The sequence below is a fragment of the Anthonomus grandis genome, chromosome 20 (genome assembly GCF_022605725.1).
Source record: "Anthonomus grandis grandis chromosome 20, icAntGran1.3, whole genome shotgun sequence".
Classification (NCBI taxonomy): domain Eukaryota; kingdom Metazoa; phylum Arthropoda; class Insecta; order Coleoptera; family Curculionidae; genus Anthonomus; species Anthonomus grandis.
Genome location: NC_065565.1, coordinates 4,928,338 through 4,946,220, shown reverse-complemented (window position 1 = coordinate 4,946,220; position 17,883 = coordinate 4,928,338). Strand labels below are relative to the sequence as shown.

Below are 17,883 nucleotides of genomic sequence, written 5' to 3'. Positions count from 1 at the left end.
CGCAGCATGTGTCGATTGTCAGCAATCTATTTATTTATGTGTTTTATATATTGCTCCGTTTATTTTTATATTGTTTTGTGCTCATTGATTTACTCCTAAATAAGCTTTAGCTTATAGACAATCAGATCAATGTGATATCCGCAATGTTTTACTATAAAAAATTGAAAAAGGCTTGGCAACATAGCAAAATTGGTCCTGTCACAACTTGACGTATGTGTGTGTGTCACACGACGCATCTTTCAGTTTTCCTATTTCTGTTCTCGAGTGTGTTTGTTTCTGTTCTGTTCATCGGTTTCCGGTGACCGCCATTTTCCCGACCTATTATACTGTGAAATCGTAAGTTTATTTATTCTTTAAATATCTTGGTAATCCCCGAACTGTTTTGCGTGTTTTCCAGAAAAAATTCATTAATAATCCGGGTTAAACGTAATAGCAACAATAGTTCCAAGTTGGTACCACGCCAAGGCGTCACAGAGGGATGTTTATGCATGCAGGAACTTGCATTCGTATTTGGCGGGTTTACTACCGTCCTACATAATAAAAACCGTCTTTTTAAGTATTGAGGGGATTTAAGGACGCTAAGGCTTTCAATAGTTTATTACAGGACATTTTGAAGTCCCTGATAACTTCTCAAAACAACTTTACAATCTATCCCAGTCCTTTAGCCTACCTCAAACTCAAAACATGCTTTTATATTTAAATGTAGTTATTACCAAAGTCAAGGTTGCCCTAAGCCAATGAGTGTCTGCAATTGTAAATTGACCTCATCTTGCAGTCAGACAAATACTCGAACTCATTAAGGGCTTTCATATTACACTAAACTTAAGACAGATTGTAAATAGATCAATTTCTTGTAAATGCAGCAAACAAAATGGCAGACACAGAAGATCTTCTTGATTATGAAGACGAGGAACAGACCGAGCAGACCACCAATGAGGCCTCAACAGAAGTCAAAAAGGCGGTGAAGGGTACATATGTGTCTATCCACAGTTCTGGCTTCAGGGATTTCCTTCTTAAGCCGGAAATCTTGAGGGCTATTGTTGATTGTGGTTTTGAGCATCCCTCTGAAGGTAAGTCTGCTTAATTGAGGTTTTTATTGTTTAAATTGATAGTTTTTGGTTTATCTTTGCAAATAATATTTTATAAATCATATTTATTAAAATTCTAGAACAGCATGAGTCTCTATGTTAATATGAACTTACTTTGCCTTGTCTCAGTGTTACTTGAATCGTTAAGTCCATTAGCATTTGAGTGTCAAATGAGACGTACATTACCTCCAATTTTCCACTGACATTCTCATTTTAATATGACCTTGTCAACTATAAATTGGATACAAATTATTAACTAATACACTAGGTAATGCAGGATATAGAGGACACAGATTTAAATGTGTTATATTATGTAAATAAAGGGTCAATTTGTCTTGCATGAGTATCCATGAACACTCAAAACAAATTCTTTGAAATATTTTGGAAATACCTTACTTAAATTACAAAATAAAATCGAAGAAATGTTGTTTATTCAACAATTTGTTTCACCTGTACCCTGACAATCAAAAGACAATTAGACCAAATGGTACTTAACATTTTTTGTAAAATTTAAGAATTAAATAATATATAGAATTACACCTAGAAGGGTTAGAAAAACAGGGGGTGGTAGAAATAAGCGCAATCACATGAACATAATTTTGGTCCCCACCCTCCTATTTTACTCTATGTCTAAAAGCACAGATTGGACTTTCTATTTCTCCCTGAAAATTCCATAGAGGTTTAGAAGAATGACCCATTTAGTTGCCTCGAATAATTATATATTTCTTCTAATTACATGTCTTAAAAGAGTAAAAAAGAACAGGGAGGGATTGATAGATTCAAATGTCTTGCTACAGTCACAGAATAAACGATCTCACAGAAGCGAAGGCTTGCGTCTGCTCCTTTGATATCCGTGAACCAGTTTTTTATAAGCCCAACTGACAGATGCACCCGGCGCAAATACACTGAGATATCTCGTAAAGTTGTAGTAAACGCATACACTGAACGAAGTGCTTTTATTTTTAAAATCAAAATGGTTATATTCATATAATATGGGAGCAAACTACAAAATTTAGTTACATTTCAAATATTATATTGGTCCTTGCTTTTTAGAATAATAATCATTTTTATAAAAATTGTTATTTGACAGTTTTGATACACGATAGAGGTGTAGGTTAGTATACTTTTAATTTGTTTTGGAATGGAATTTTTGTCTTAGTTGTTTTATGATAATGGTAAATAATATTTGCCTTTAGTAAGGCACTAGCTGAGAAAAAGTCTGCTATTTGTGTGATGTTAATATGTTAACAATATACATATTACGTGGTTTAAATATAAGGACAATAATCTTTTTGTTATATAGGTTCGAAATAAGTGTCAGTTATTTATGGGAAAAGTAATGATGTGCCGCACTTAAGAAGTACGTAGCCATAACCGAGAAATATTAGTTTGTAACTTGATACTTTGTTTAGGTTAAAAAGGTTTAGAGGAAAGATAAGGCGTATTTTTGGTAAGAAACAAGAAACAGTTCCATATGAAGTCGTGGCGGATAAAGATTAAATAAAAGTTGATTGAATTTATAAAGAGTTTGTTTTTCGTTATAAATTTTAACATACATATACATATGTACATACACTGAAAAAAATATTTTGTGAATTTACAATAAATCTACTGCTTTTAGTGTGACCATTATATTTGTTGTGAAATCGCTAAATATTTGTAATCAATAATTATTCACAAAATATTTGTAATTTAGATTTCTCTTTTAATTGTGAATTTACTTAATCTTTCTGACTAAGAAATACATATTTTTTGTGAAATTACACTTTAATTTTTCAATTTTCAAATTTTTAGTAATTTTTATATGTTAAATAACATTTTTTTTGTGATACTACGTTGTAAATGTAAAAAATGCTCTGGTAAAATTACATTGGAATAATTGTATTTTTTTACTAGCTACAGTTTTTTATTTAGTATTTTAGGTAAATTAAATAAAAGACTAAAGTGGCAATTTAAAAAAATACAAAGGATTTATTTTTTCAAAACTCAATGGAAGTTCAATAAACTCAATAGAAACATAACAAAACTACATGGTAAGTTTTCAAAAAAAAAAAAGGAAAATAACAAGTATATTTGAAACTTAAACTCTTCAATATACAAACAAAAACATAAACTCTTAAAACTCTTGAAGTAGCCAAGAACTTTGACATAGTCTATATACATTTTGGGGCCCCATATAATATCAAATATGTTAATATAGGTACCTACTTATAAGCTAAATCTCACAAAAAAACCCTTTAAGGTTGGAACAAATTCATTTAACATTTATGGACTCAAAAAAAGAAACACTCGGATACGTCGATTTTTATTTTTTGCTAGGCTTTTTTTTTTAAATTAAAACTTCTTATACAGGGTGTGTCATGTTACCGCGGCCAATACCAACTTTCTTATTTTAATTGGAACACCCTGTATGTGATTACATTTTGGGATATATTCCAAGAATTTTGCTGTATCACATGCGCTATACTTTCATTCTATTTTTAAGTTACAAGGTGTTAAACATCAGGCAGGCATTTAATATTTTTTGTATGCTGTATAGCGGTAATGTCATTAATAATAGAGCAAAACGGAATTTTCCTATTTTGACTTTTGAATATTTATTTTCTCATATTTGTAAAAAATATTTCTCAAAAATTTTGACAGCTGCCATATTTTATTTCACATTATAAGTCGAAAAATAGATATTAAAACTTAAATTTTAAATAGGAAAGTAAGGTAAGGGAAATGCCTGAGGAGTAATAACACATTAGTCGATTTCACTATAGAATTTAGGCATTTGTGTTCAATACAAAACTTGCGTTCATTTTAAAATGGAACATAGGAATTTTAATGTATGAATATTATGGAAAACACGAAGCAAAACAAATTTTAAATAAACCATTTATTTTAAAAAATCAAAATTATTAAATTTCTTATTTGATATTTCCTATGTTCCATTTTAAAATGAACGCAACTTTCGTATTGGAGTCAAATGCCTAATATTGCGTTATAAGATGAATTCACTGTATATGCTTTATAATGACTTGAAAAGGTTGTACCTAAATCTAAAAAAAAACATTAGAATACTTACCAGTGGCCACATCAAAAGAAGGCTCCAATAAAGGTTGCTGTAAGGTCATCTGAGGTAAGGTCAAATTGGAAGGAGGCTTAAAAGGAGGTATTGTTACATCTGTTAAAAAATAAATATATTTATTTATTTAATTATTTATTCTTAAACAGTCTCCTTAGAGACTGTATACAAACTCCAAAAAAAATTGGTAATTATACATGCAAAGGAAATTAACGATATTAAAATTAACAATTTAAGCAGAAAAAAAATACAACAAAATAATAATTATTCACTACAATCACACAGTAACGTAATTAATAAATATGATTTAATTGTAGGTAAAAGTACTTTTAAAAAAAAATGATATTTTTGCTACTCTGCGTTAGAACATCATGAAGTAAAAATTATTAAATTATAGCTATACCAACCTGACAAAATCACAATTTTCTTTAAAGATTGATGTGAAATATTAGTTTTACTATCATCCTCTTCTTCCACAACTTTTCTTTTAAGAGTCGGAAATAGTGTAGGGACCGCATTGTTCAACAAACATTTTCTTTCATTGCCTTGGTTGATATATTTTTTTTCAAAATGCTGCTCGCAAATCTTATAATTTTTATATAGATCTGCAATCTTCGGCAATAAATCGATCCTATTGCAACTTTCCAACCAAATTTTAGCCCTAAAAATTAAATAAGTTTTTAATATCTACATTATATGTTCATATGTATTTACATGATAATATAATGTGTGTACATATTAAAAAAATTATACATTGTGTTATTTAATTATGAGATAGAAAGAGTAAATAATTTATATTTTTTTAAATGTTTTATAGTACCTACTTACCCTCAACAGTTTAGTTATTATATTATGTCTAATATTTTTAATAAATACCTATAGATATTTTATTACAAATTAATAATCTACGATTTTATGCAACATTTTTGTAATAAGAATAATAATTAAGGATATTTTAAGAATAATTACATTTTCGAATTTTTTTAGAAAGTGGAGACCTTAGAGAGAGTGGCTTAAGCACTTTTTACATAATAAATTTAAAAATGTTATTTGTTATTGCTATAACACTAAAAAAGTAACTCTAATAAGTAGGTCATATTATATTATGCACTTGCATGGGTAAACCAGTCCATAAAAAGACAAATAATTGAAAATTAAAGTCATTATTCTTTTTCACATAAAAATACTGTATACCTAAATCAAACTTAATATTTTTTATCTATGTACAATGTTATGTACCTGCACGTATGTACACATACATAGATACATATGGTTTAGGTATATATACATATATGTTCATTAAATGAAATAATGTTTATTCTGTATTTGCATGGCACGACAAATTAATTAGGGAATATTCTGAACTTTTCAAAGCTTTTAAACAACCATAATAATAATGAATAATACATAATAATGTAACTTTTCTATACCTACTTTCTTTTATTATTGTTATTGTTCACCTTCTAATATCCCTAGGAAACGAAAATAAACTTTTTCCAGCGACGCTTTTGGCAAAACAACCCCTATACGCACAAAAAGTTGGCATTTGAGTGTTTTTTTTTTAAGTTTTTAGCACAACACAAATGAAAGAAAAAACAAAGTCACAGAGTTAAACTCCAAAACAAGGTAATGTGTAATACCTACTTAACAAAAATAAAATAAAAAACGGCAAATTACAAAATATCGCAAATATACACACTAACGCTCGTACTAATACACTAATTATAACCCGATACCCCACGTGGGCGACGGCAGTTGTACCCGTTAGAATGGGGGTAAATGGGAGGAGCCTGAACGAAAAACCGGTTCGGTAAAAAGGGCTAGCCTTCGCTTCTGTGAGATCATTTATTCTGTGCTATAGTCTAATAAGACTAAGCAAAGTACTTTAGATTGGTCCATGTTCTTATAAGTGAGATTACAGAGAGCAGTTGCAGTACTATGGCTTTGAAGAGTGTGTGATGGGCAAGGCGTTCTTATCACTAATACATTTTTTTCAACTAATCAATCAATTTCTTAGGAAACGAAGACTTATGAACTCCAGTCTAACTAAAAAATTTGTTAGTAGTTGAACAATAATCCGCCTAAAACACAATCCTAGAATGAAGCCGATGGGGTTTTTAAGACACTTTAGTGTTTTTTTTTTAAGACCACTTAATGGGGCAACCACTTAATGACCACCAATTTCCCCACTATTTTAGTGAGGGAGTGGTTGAGGTGAGTTTTTATTAATAGGTTCACATCTGGAAAATCAACATTGACAAATTTGCTGATATTTCATGAGGATTTGCTAACTGTATTGAGGAAGGGGTGTCAGTTGGATGCCATCTACACTGACTTCTCCTCCAAGGCTTTTGATAGACTTAATGATGGCATATTACTAAGGAAGTTGCAACTATTTATTTATTTATTTACGGACTTGCCATTTTACAATAAATAGAACTAATTACTAAATACAGTATAGATATACAGTGCTATACAAAAAAAATGAAATTATATATCACAATATATGCCTTAAAGATCCTCTAAATCTTGCCTCTGAAGTTCCAAAAAAATCTACAGATTGTTGCATAGAGTTTGCATTATTTAACATTCTTGTAAAAGGGTTATTTTTGCCATAATTTGTAGAGTGGTAAGGAACATAAAAAACATTAGTATGCCGATTCCTTCTTATAGGTACATTCAGACACACTAGATTTAAAAGATCTGGACAATCAATTACACCATTAATAATCTTGTGAAGTAAACGAATTTCAAGATTTAGTCTCCTCCCTTCCAAAGTATCAATATTAAGTAGCGATCTTAATTCACTATAAGAATAATCATCTCTGATATAACCACACCTGTAACCAATATAATGAAGAAACTTAGTCTGCACTCGCTCAATTGCAGTTACATGTGTTACATAACAAGGGTTCCAGATAGGTGAGAAATACTCCAGAACACTCCTAACTAGCGAGCAATAGAAAGAAAGAAAGAAAGAAAGAAAGAAAATGTGCTATATTACGTAAGACAACAAAATCTTGTGTACAAGCATCCTAAAAACTAAAAAATTTCAAACAAACATAACATCTAAAACACTACCATAAAATTTACACACATTACCAAAATTAATCATAACAAAACAGATTGAGAAAAAAAAAGCATCTTTTTGATAAATTTCATTAAAAAATAAGTAAAGCTGTCAATAAAACAGAATTTAGAGGAAGTAAATTAAATTATTTAACAGGAAACAAAACTAAAACATTAAAATGATGTCAGAGCACAGGTTAAAAGGTATCATTAAAAAAATCGTCAAGGCTATAATATGCCCTGGATAATAAAAGTGATTTTAATTCCTTTTTGAATATCTTAACTTCTAAAATTTGTCTGATACATAGAGGAACATGGTTGTAAATTTTTTTGCTAAGGTATATAAGTGAGTTCTTGGTGAGGGAGGATGTAGGGATTGGTAAGGGAAAATCGTTAACCTGGCGAGTCATATGACCAGTGTTAGAGGGAGGTTTAGGACATTTATGAATAAGAGTAGCTGTTTCTAAGATAAAAAGAGAAAAAAGAGTTAGGATTTTTTGAGATATAAAGAGAGGTTTACAAGAATCTCTTAACCCAGCGAAACATAGGTATCTAACTGCCTTTTTTTGAATCACAAAAATTATGTTTAATAATCCCTTGTTGCTTAAACCCCAAAAAGGCAAGCCATAACTAAGGTGGGACTCAATAAGAGAAAAGTACACTGAACGTGCAACTACCCCTCCCAGCTCATGCCCTGCCATTCTTACTGCAAAGCATCCAGAGGACAATTTTGATGCAAGATTTAGGATATAATCTTCGAAGCGAAGGCGACCATCAATGGTAATACCAAGGAACTTACAGCTTTCTTTGTTTTGCAAGGGGGAGTTTTCACTAAACATAAGGCCCTGAACGTCACACTTAAATCCCATAATAAAGGTTTTGCCCACATTAAATACAAGCCTGTTTGCAGCACACCACTCTGATAAAATCTTAAGATCCTTAAAAACCTGGGCTCTAACATTATCAGAATCTCTATGATTCCATAAAATGGTGGTATCATCAGCAAACTGAACCACTTTGTCCTGCAGTTTTAATGAACCCAAATCATTTACATAGAGCAAAAATAATAGTGGTCCTAACACTGAACCCTGAGGTACTCCAGTTTTAAGGGATCTGGAATCGGATAAATATCCAGATACTGTAACTCTTTGGGTACGGTTAGACAGCCATTGCAATGCCACACCTCTAAATCCATAATTATTGAGCTTAGACAGCAGTATTCCATGATCTACACAATCAAATGCCTTGGATAAATCGCAAAACACTGCCGCCGCGGACTCTCCAGAATTTAAGGACACATAGACACTCTCCAAAAAGCCGAAAACAGCGTCATGAGTCCCTTTTCCCGTTTGAAATCCAAACTGATTTGCAGATAAAATGCAATTATGTTGCAAAAAAGATAAAATTCTGATTTTTGCAAGTTTTTCAACTATCTTGGAGAGGGTAGATAATATAGAAATTGGACGGAAATTACAAGGCTCACTCACATCTCCACCCTTATAAAGAGGGATAACCACTGCCTCCCTCAAACATGCTGGAAAGATGCCATTATGAAAGGAATTGTTTATGGCAGAAGCTAAGGCATTCAATGCTGAGTCAGGCAAAATGACAAAAAAAAAACAATATAGTTTCTTTATCATAAAAATTGAAAAGTCCTTACTAGACCGTATGATGAAACCTAACATTTTATGAGCCCGAGAGATAATACCCGATATATGAATATCAAATGATAATTTGCTGTCCAATACAACACCAAGATCCTTCATTTCATCGGTAACCTTTAAGTTAGTATGGTTGATGGAATAATTGTAAGAAATAGGACTTTTTACTCTTGAAAATGATATTTGATAGCATTTTTTTACGTTATTATTATTAAAAAATTATAAAAGTTATCACTATTTGGCCTTCCTGGGAGATTAGTGGCTTGGTTTGCTGATTTCTTGTCGGGAAGGACTCGGCGACATTGTTGTCTACTCTGGGGTTTCGCAGGGCGGCCATCGTTTTCCTCTGCTGTTTGATATATTTATCGATGATACTGCCACCTATTTTGAAAATAGTAACTTCTAGATATTTGCAGATGATGCTAAATTTTATAGACAAATATCATCTTAAGTTGGTTCCAATCAGTGATTGGTCTGTAAAGTTAAAATGTGACATAAAAGACTGCAATTTGACAAAACAAAAAAAAATCCTCCATCATTCCTTGCAGTGCAACACGAGTGTATCCCGCAAGCGGTCCTGGGCATGGACATCCTCTGTCAAGCGAAGTCCGGCATGGGCAAAACGGCCGTGTTCGTTCTCGCGACGTTGCAGCAACTCGAACCGACCGAGAACGTGGTCTACGTGCTCGTCATGTGTCACACGCGGGAGCTCGCCTTCCAAATCAGCAAGGAGTACGAGCGTTTCAGCAAGTACATGTCCAACATCAAGGTCGGTGTGTTTTTCGGGGGCATGCCCATCCAGAAGGACGAGGAGGTGCTGAAGAATAACTGTCCGCACATCGTGGTCGGCACCCCGGGGCGCATTTTGGCCCTGGTCAAGTCCAAGAAGCTCAACCTGAAGAATCTCAAGCACTTTATACTGGACGAGTGCGACAAGATGCTGGAATTGTTAGGTGAGCGTTTATTTTCTGTGATTTATTTTTTTTTTTAATTTAATCAATCAATTACATATTAATTTACAATTATTATTATGAGATGATCATATAATATGCATACAATGGACACAAATAATAATAAATAGTAACATAACATATACCTGCTTAAATAATATTATCAAATTCAGAAATTAAGGTAAAATGAAAATCCTGCAGTCTCCCTCCACTTGTTTAATAAACATTAAGTTTTTTTAAAATTCGCGACATGTTTCGGACACGGTGGTGTCCATCATCAGGGGATAAAAGGTTAAGGATGATGGACACCACTGTGTCCGAAACATGTCGGGAATTTTAAAAAACTGAATTTTTATAAATACGTCTCCACTGCAAGCTTAAACTACTTCTTCATTAAATTCAGAAATATTAAATTAACTAAATGCTAGCTAACTATAACTTTATGGAAGTTGTCAGGGCCTAAATTCTTGACAGTGCATATTATATTACTTCCAGTTATTTCTATTTGATTTTAACAAATGTACAATATCTTGTCAGGATGTATTACAACAATAAACTTTTAAACAGTAACAAAACGATAAATAGGCACTTTATACTGCGACAAGATGCTGGAATTGTTAGGTGAGCGTTTATTTTCTGCGATATTATTGTTAAATTTAGTATTTTATTGATTAATTTGTTAGACACTGTGTGTCCCATTTTGGAGAATATACTGCTTTGTGTAAGGTCTTTTTTTTTGTAAAGCCACCAACAGAAATATTTCAAAATACATTGGTCTATCGTCGTAAGCTAATTTTTAATAAATTTTATTTAGCTTCAGTTAATTTCTGCGATATTATTGGTAAATTAAAGGAACTTACCTGAAGTGAAGTTTTATCGTAATTAAATTATAAGAGTCTTTGACGTTTACTTTTTATTTGAGTTCCTCGACATAACAAATAAGGTAGAAGTTTAGAGCTAAGAAAAGGCATTTTTGTGAGCACGTTATTATTTATTAATGTATAACATGTATTTGAGGAAATTTAGAAAATCAATATCTAATAATAATAATAATTTGCATTATTGCCATAAAAAATTTTACAAATTTTATAGACAAAGCTAATAAAATAATTTTAAAAAAATGTGCATCACATACAAAATATAAGTTAATTTTCACTTTTTTTTTTGAAGTAGGCCTTTAAAACTTTCCAGATTGTTATAATTCATGGTTTCCTTACTGGTAGTTTTTAAATCAAGTCTCTAGGTTCAATAGAACAGAATTTGTCCCCCAAAAGCAGTTTTTTACATGAAAAAAATCGAAAATTGCCCAAAATTTTGACTTTTTTTTGGAGAACATTTTTGAAACTTTCCAGTTTATTATAGTTTATGGTTTCCTTACTGGTAGTTTTTAAATCAAGTCTCTACGTACAATAGAACAGAATTTGTCCCCCAAAAGCAGAATTTTGAACATGAAAAAAATCGAAAATTGCCCAAAATTTTCACTTTTTTTTGGAGTAGAATCTTGAAACTTTCCAGATTGTTATAATTAATGGTTTCCTTACTGGTAGTTTTTAAATCAAGTCTCTAAGTATAATAGAACAGAATTTGTCCCCCAAAAGCAGAATTTTGAACATGAAAAAATCGAAAATTGCCCAAAATTTTCACTTTTTTTTGGAGTAGAATGTTGAAACTTTCCAGATTGTTATAATTAATGGTTTCCTTACTGGTAGTTTTTAAATCAAGTCTCTAAGTATAATAGAACAGAATTTGTCCCCCAAAATCAGAATTTTCCACATGAAAAAATCGAAAATTGCCCAAAATTTTCACTTTTTTTTGGAGTAGGTCTTTGAAACTTTCCAGATTATTATAATTCATGGTGTCCTTACTGGTAGTTTTTAAATCAAGTATCTTAAGTTCAATAGAACAGAATTTGTCCCCCAAAAGCAGTTTTTTACATGAAAAAAATCGAAAATTGCCCAAAATTTTGACTTTTTTTTGGAACACATTTTTGAAACTTTCCAGTTTATTATAGTTTATGGTTTCCTTACTGGTAGTTTTTAAATCAAGTCTCTACGTACAATAGTACAGAATTTGCCCCCCAAAAGCAGAATTTTCCACATGAAAAAATCGAAAATTGCCCAAAATTTTCACTTTTTTTTGGAGTAGGTCTTTGACACTTTCCAGATTGTTGTAGTTTATGGTTTCCTTACTGGTAGTTTTTAAATCAACTTTCTAAGTACAATAGAACAGAATTTGTCCCCCAAAAGCAGAATTTTTAACATAAAAAAATCGAAAATTGGCCAAAATTTTCACTTTTTTTTGGAGTAGGTCTTTGACACTTTCCAGATTGTTATAATTCATGGTTTCCTTACTGGTAGTTTTTAAAGCAACTTTCTAAGTACAATAGAACAGAATTTCTCCCCCAAAAGCAGAATTTTTAACATAAAAAAATCGAAAATTGCCCAAAATTTTCACTTTTTTTTGAAGTACATTTTTGAAACTTTCCAGTTTATTATAATTCATGGTTTCCTTACTGGTAGTTTTTAAATCAAGTTTCTAAGTACTATAGAACAGAATTTGTAGCCCAAAAGCAGAATTTTTAACATAAAAAAATCGAAAATTGCCCAAAATTTTCACTTTTTTTTGGAGTAGATCTTTGAAACTTTCCAGATTGTTATAATTCATGGTTTCGTTACTGGTAGTTTTTAAATCAACTTTCTAAGTACAATAGAACAGAATTTGTCCCCCAAAACGAATATTTTAAATAACTTGCAACTTTACATTAATAATGACAACATAACTTTTAAAAATTCTGCTAAGAATCTTGGACTTTTAATGGATTACAAACTAAGATTTAAGGATCATGTTACTCTTAAAATGAAAAGTGGGTACTCCGCACTAAAAATGATTTTTTCGCAAAGGGATTACCTGAATTTGCCTATAAGAAAAATGCTTTGTGAAACATTGGTACTATCCCAATTAAATTTTTGTGACACCATCTATGGCCCTTGCCTTGATTCTTCTGACTCATATAGAATACAAAAACTTCAGAACTCCTGTCTTAGGTTTGTATATGGCATAAGAAGGAGAGAACATATTTCGCATAAGCTAAAGGTTGCGGGGTGGTTAAATATGTACAATCGTAGAGTGTTGCATCTTATTTGCTTCTTTTTCAAAATTCTTAAGTCAAGGATTCCTTCATATTTACATCGAAAAGTTAGATATCGGACTGACGTGCACAACTTATAACTTATGCAACTAACAAATATTGTATAAATGATTTTACCATGTCAGAAAAAACTTTTAAAATGAAAACTAAACTAATTCTAATAAATCAATAACAAATTACTCACTTAAGTATTTATAATAAAAAATTGTTTTTTATTTTTATTTTTAAATTATAAAATCGAATTATTTATATGTGCCAACCTTTTCCTTGTCCAATTCCAGTTCCTTTTCCTATTCTCTCCTTATCCCATCAGTATGCTTTTTATTCGTGTTGTATTAACTTTCTTCTTTTTTTCTTTAACTGGGAAAATGCTTTTGTTTATTATTTATAAGTGTCATTTATAATTTATAATTATTAAATATATATAAGGCCTCAACAGAATTCAGGGAATCTCGCAGGGGTTGTTCCCTGGAAGTCTGAAAACATGGGCTATTAGTCACCTTCTGGAATTTTATTTGTATTTGTATAAAATTTAAGTTCTATAGATATTTTTTAATTGTTTCAATACACATTAAATGTGCTCTTTGTAAAGAACGAACTATTCAATATGTGATATGCATTTGGTTTATAACAGAATTGTAATTTTTTATTTTTCTGGTGATTAATAAAAGTCTTATTATTATTAAAAGCAGAATTTTCCACATGAAAAAATCGAAAATTGCCCAAAATTTTCACTTTTTTTTGGAGTAGATCCTTGAAACTTTCCAGATTGTTATAATTAATGGTTTCCTTACTGGTAGTTTTTAAATCAACTCTCTAAGTACAAGTACTAGAACAGAATTTGTCCTCCAAAAGCAGAATTTTCCACATGAAAAAATCGAAAATTGCCGAAAATTTTGACTTTTTTTTGGAGTAGATCCTTGAAACTTTCCAGATTGTTATAATTAATGGTTTCCTTACTGGTGGTTTTTAAATCAACTTTCTAAGTACAATAGAACAGAATTTGTCCCCCAAAAGCAGAATTTTCCACATGAAAAAATCGAAAATTGGCCAAAATTTTCACTTTTTTTTGGAGTAGATATTTAAAACTTTCCAGATTGTTATAATTAATGGTTTCCTTACTGGTGGTTTTTAAATCAAGTTTCCAAGTACAATAGAACAGAATTTGTCCCCCAAAAGCAGAATTTTCCACATGAAAAAATCCAAAATTGCCCAAAATTTTCACTTTTTTTTTGAGTAGATCTTTGAAACTTTCCAGATTGTTAGAGTTTATGGTTTCCTTACTGGTAGTTTTTAAATCAACTTTCTAAGTACAATAGAACAGAATTTGTCCCCCAAAAGCAGAATTTTCCACATGAAAAAATCGAAAATTGCCCAAAATTTTCACTTTTTTTTAAAGTACATTTTTGAAACTTTCCAGTTTACTATAATTCATGGTTTCCTTACTGGTAGTTTTTAAATCAAGTTTCTAAGTACAACAGAACAGAATTTGCCCCCCAAAAGCAGAATTTTCCACATGGAAAAACCGAAAATTGACCAAAATTTTCACTTTTTTTGGGAGTAGATTCTTGAAACTTTCTAGATTATTATAATTCATGGTTTCCTTACTGGTAGTTTTTAAATCAAGTTTCCAAGTACAACAGAACAGAATTTGTCCTATAAAAGCAGAATTTTCCACATGAAAAAAATCGAAAATTGCCCAAAACTTTCACACACTGTTTATTTTTAGGTGAGTTTTTATTTTCTGCGATATTATTGTTAAATTTGTTCTGCATTATTGTGTGTTAAGCTCGAGGTGCTGCTGCTTGTCTCAGTGTTTCTCGAATTGTAAAGCTCATTTACATTTGAGTGTCAAATGAGACGTACATGAAAGTCCCATTTTCCACTGACTTTTTCATATTGATATGATTTTGTCAACTATAAATGGGATACATTATACTAACTTACAGTGTTTTGAATTTAAATATTTTTTGAAACTAATCCCAGTTTTCGTATTCCATTTGATTGCACCTTTTTCGAAGATTTTACATTCCTTTTGAAAACCAGTGAACGTAATATTGCAACGTAATATTCCTGCCTAGATATTAATTGATTGGATTTGATGTTAATTTATGAGAAACAACAGCGGCACGAGGATTTTCATCAATCCATACGTGCGAGTTATGTAAATTCACAATACCATTTTTTCGGTAAACCCTAATTCATCGATAGAAAGAATAAGTTTATGCACTTTTTGTAAATGATATGGATATAAAATAATAATATAATGATATAAGTACGATTCTTGTACTCCGAAAACTTATTGAGTTAGAGGAAAATTTGTTCAACAAGGTCCTAAAGCCATCAAACTTGGAGTTTTTGGAACCATATTGGAAATTCAAGATTTTTATTTAATACCAGACATTTTTGGCCATAACTTGGAAACCAGTCAATATATTCTCATAATTTTTTCACATCCTCATAAAGGGATTCCTGAGGATGGATTTGAGGGTAAAAACGTTATTCTGGGTGGAAAATTGAGATAGCTAGATAGCGTGGTTATAAAGACATCTATTACTAATAACTTTAAAAATTCATAAGAAATTCAAATCAAGAGCAATTTCCGTGAAACTTTTCGTGGTTATAAAGACATCTATTGCTAATCGATTTGAGAAAATTGTAAGTTAATTGGTCATGTATTTTTTAAGTTATAAATTTTTACCAAAAACAATCCGAATATTATTTTTATTTAACTTTAAAAATTCATAAGAAATTCAAATCAAGAGCAATTTACTTGAAACTTTTCGTGGTTATAAAGACATCTAGTGCTAATCGATTTGAGAAAATTGTAAGTTAATTGGTCATGTATTTTTTAAGTTATAAATTTTTACCAAAAACAATCCGAATATTATTTTTATTTAACTTTAAAAATTCATAAGAAATTCAAATCAAGAGCAATTTACGTGAAACTTTTCGTGGTTATAAAGACATCTATTGCTAATCGATTTGAGAAAATTGTAAGTTAATTGGTCATGTATTTTTTAAGTTATAAATGTTTACCAAAAACAATCCGAAAATTATTTTGATTTAACTTTAAAAATTCATAAGAAATTCAAATCAAGAGCAATTTACGTGAAACTTTTCGTGGTTATAAAGACATCTATTCCTAATCGATTTGAGAAAATTCTGAGTTAATTGGTCATGTATTTTTTAAGTTATAAATTTTTAGCAAAAACAATCCGAAAATTATTTTTATTTAACTTTAAAAATTCATAAGAAATTCAAATCAAGAGCAATTTACGTGAAACTTTTCGTGGTTATAAAGACATCTATTTCTAATCGATTTGAGAAAATTCTGAGTTAATTGGTCATGTATTTTGTAAGTTATAAATTTTTAGCAAAAACAAGAGCAATTTACTTTTTTTACTTTACCACTCGTTTTTAGGGATTAGATAGGGATTGCATTTGGTTAAGTGAGAAACGGCAAAACTTCGCCAATTAAGGTTGTCCCAACTCAATTAAGACTAGATCTGGTCGGTTTTCCGGTTAGTCGACGTTTAAAATCGTCCTAATTTTTTTTTGCAGATATGCGTCGCGACGTGCAAGAAATCTACCGCAACACGCCGCACGGCAAACAAGTCATGATGTTCAGCGCCACCCTCAGCAAAGACATCCGACCGGTCTGCAAGAAGTTTATGCAAGATGTAATTTACTACTACACTTTACTACTACTACTACTACTAGCACTACCACTAGTATTTGGCGCTCGTTTTACCGACGTTCCAGTATCATCGACAACTTGAAAACCGATTTTCCTTTTTCTAATATCAAACAAAAAACAAAAACAAACGAGTTTCAAGCGACACGCGTAACGGGGTTTAGTGTACTGTAGCCCAACGTGTAGGTCGTCAAAAAATAAGGGAGGGACTTTGTTTACTTACACTCGCTAAAGGCAGGGATGGATTTGAAGATTTTCGGCAGCGCTACAGTACAACAAAATTTGGGACCTATCAGAGAACATACTACGGTTTAAATTTGGTTGAATTTTGGTTTAAAAAAAAAAAATCTTAAGAAGACTCTCCATGTAAGAGGGATCGGACCACATGGAAGCGAGAGAAGAAGACGACGACGACGTGACAAAAAAAATAATTACGAATCGCCCCCCCCCCCGATTGGGATTTATGGCCGTCGATGGCGGCGTTCTCGTCGTTTTTTGCCGTATGTACATTTCGAGGCTGTGACGTCCAATGCGTTGCGTTTTACTGGATTATCGTAATGTTTTTTTTTTTTTAATATTTTTTTAATTAATTTTTTTTTTTATTTTTATTGTTGGGATGGTCGATTGAGGTGTGCTACAGATGTGAGGTTTAAAAAAAAAAAGAAAAAACGCAAAGTACTACTAGCGCGACTTTGGAACACCCCGTATATTATTTCAATTTGTCAGTTGATAAATAGAAGAGTCGTATTCTAATTAGTCAAGCGTTAATTGCCAAAAACAGCTGATTTAACCCTTTTTTGCCAATTAACTTTCCTTGAGAATTTTTTAAATAGAGGGAAGTCACTAGACATTTTTGAGCATAACTTGGAAACCCTTTAAGATAATGTCATAATTTTTTCACATCCTCATAATGGGATTCCTGAGGATGGATTTAAGGGTAAAAACGTCATTCTGAGTTAAAAATTCAGGTAGCTAAAGCCGTTTTGGTTGGGGTGGTTTTTCTTGCTACTTTCTTTAACAAACTCTAACTTTCCTAGTGAATATTTGAATAAATAATGGGAATTTTTTAAAAACATTTTTATATTAAAAAAGGGAATTTCTTACCAAACAATTTAATATAAGAACGATTTTTATACCTCAAAAACTTCTTGAGTTAGAGGCAATTTTGTCCAACAAGGTCCTAGAGCCATCAAACTTGAA

General features: G+C 31.2%; 1 protein-coding gene across 1 annotated transcript; it reads left to right on the top strand.

Moving 5' to 3' along the window:
* Positions 1–191: 191 nt before the first annotated feature.
* LOC126748007 (ATP-dependent RNA helicase WM6) lies at positions 192–17,249 on the top strand. Its single transcript, XM_050457012.1, has 4 exons — positions 192–336; positions 864–1,070; positions 9,437–9,841; positions 16,551–17,249. Exons 2-4 carry the CDS (start codon positions 872–874, stop codon positions 16,766–16,768), a joined length of 822 nt encoding a protein of 273 aa, XP_050312969.1. The 5' UTR covers positions 192–336; positions 864–871; the 3' UTR covers positions 16,769–17,249.
* The last annotated feature ends 634 nt before the right edge of the window (positions 17,250–17,883 follow it).

Excerpts from the sequence above, each read along its gene's own strand:
- LOC126748007 (XM_050457012.1), top strand. The coding sequence starts at position 872 with ATGGCAGACACAGAAGATCTTCTTGATTATGAAGACGAGGAACAGACC. Across the intron at positions 1,071-9,436 it reads TTTTGAGCATCCCTCTGAAG|TGCAACACGAGTGTATCCCG; the intron begins GTAAGTCTGCTT and ends CATTCCTTGCAG. Across the intron at positions 9,842-16,550 it reads CAAGATGCTGGAATTGTTAG|ATATGCGTCGCGACGTGCAA; the intron begins GTGAGCGTTTAT and ends TTTTTTTTGCAG.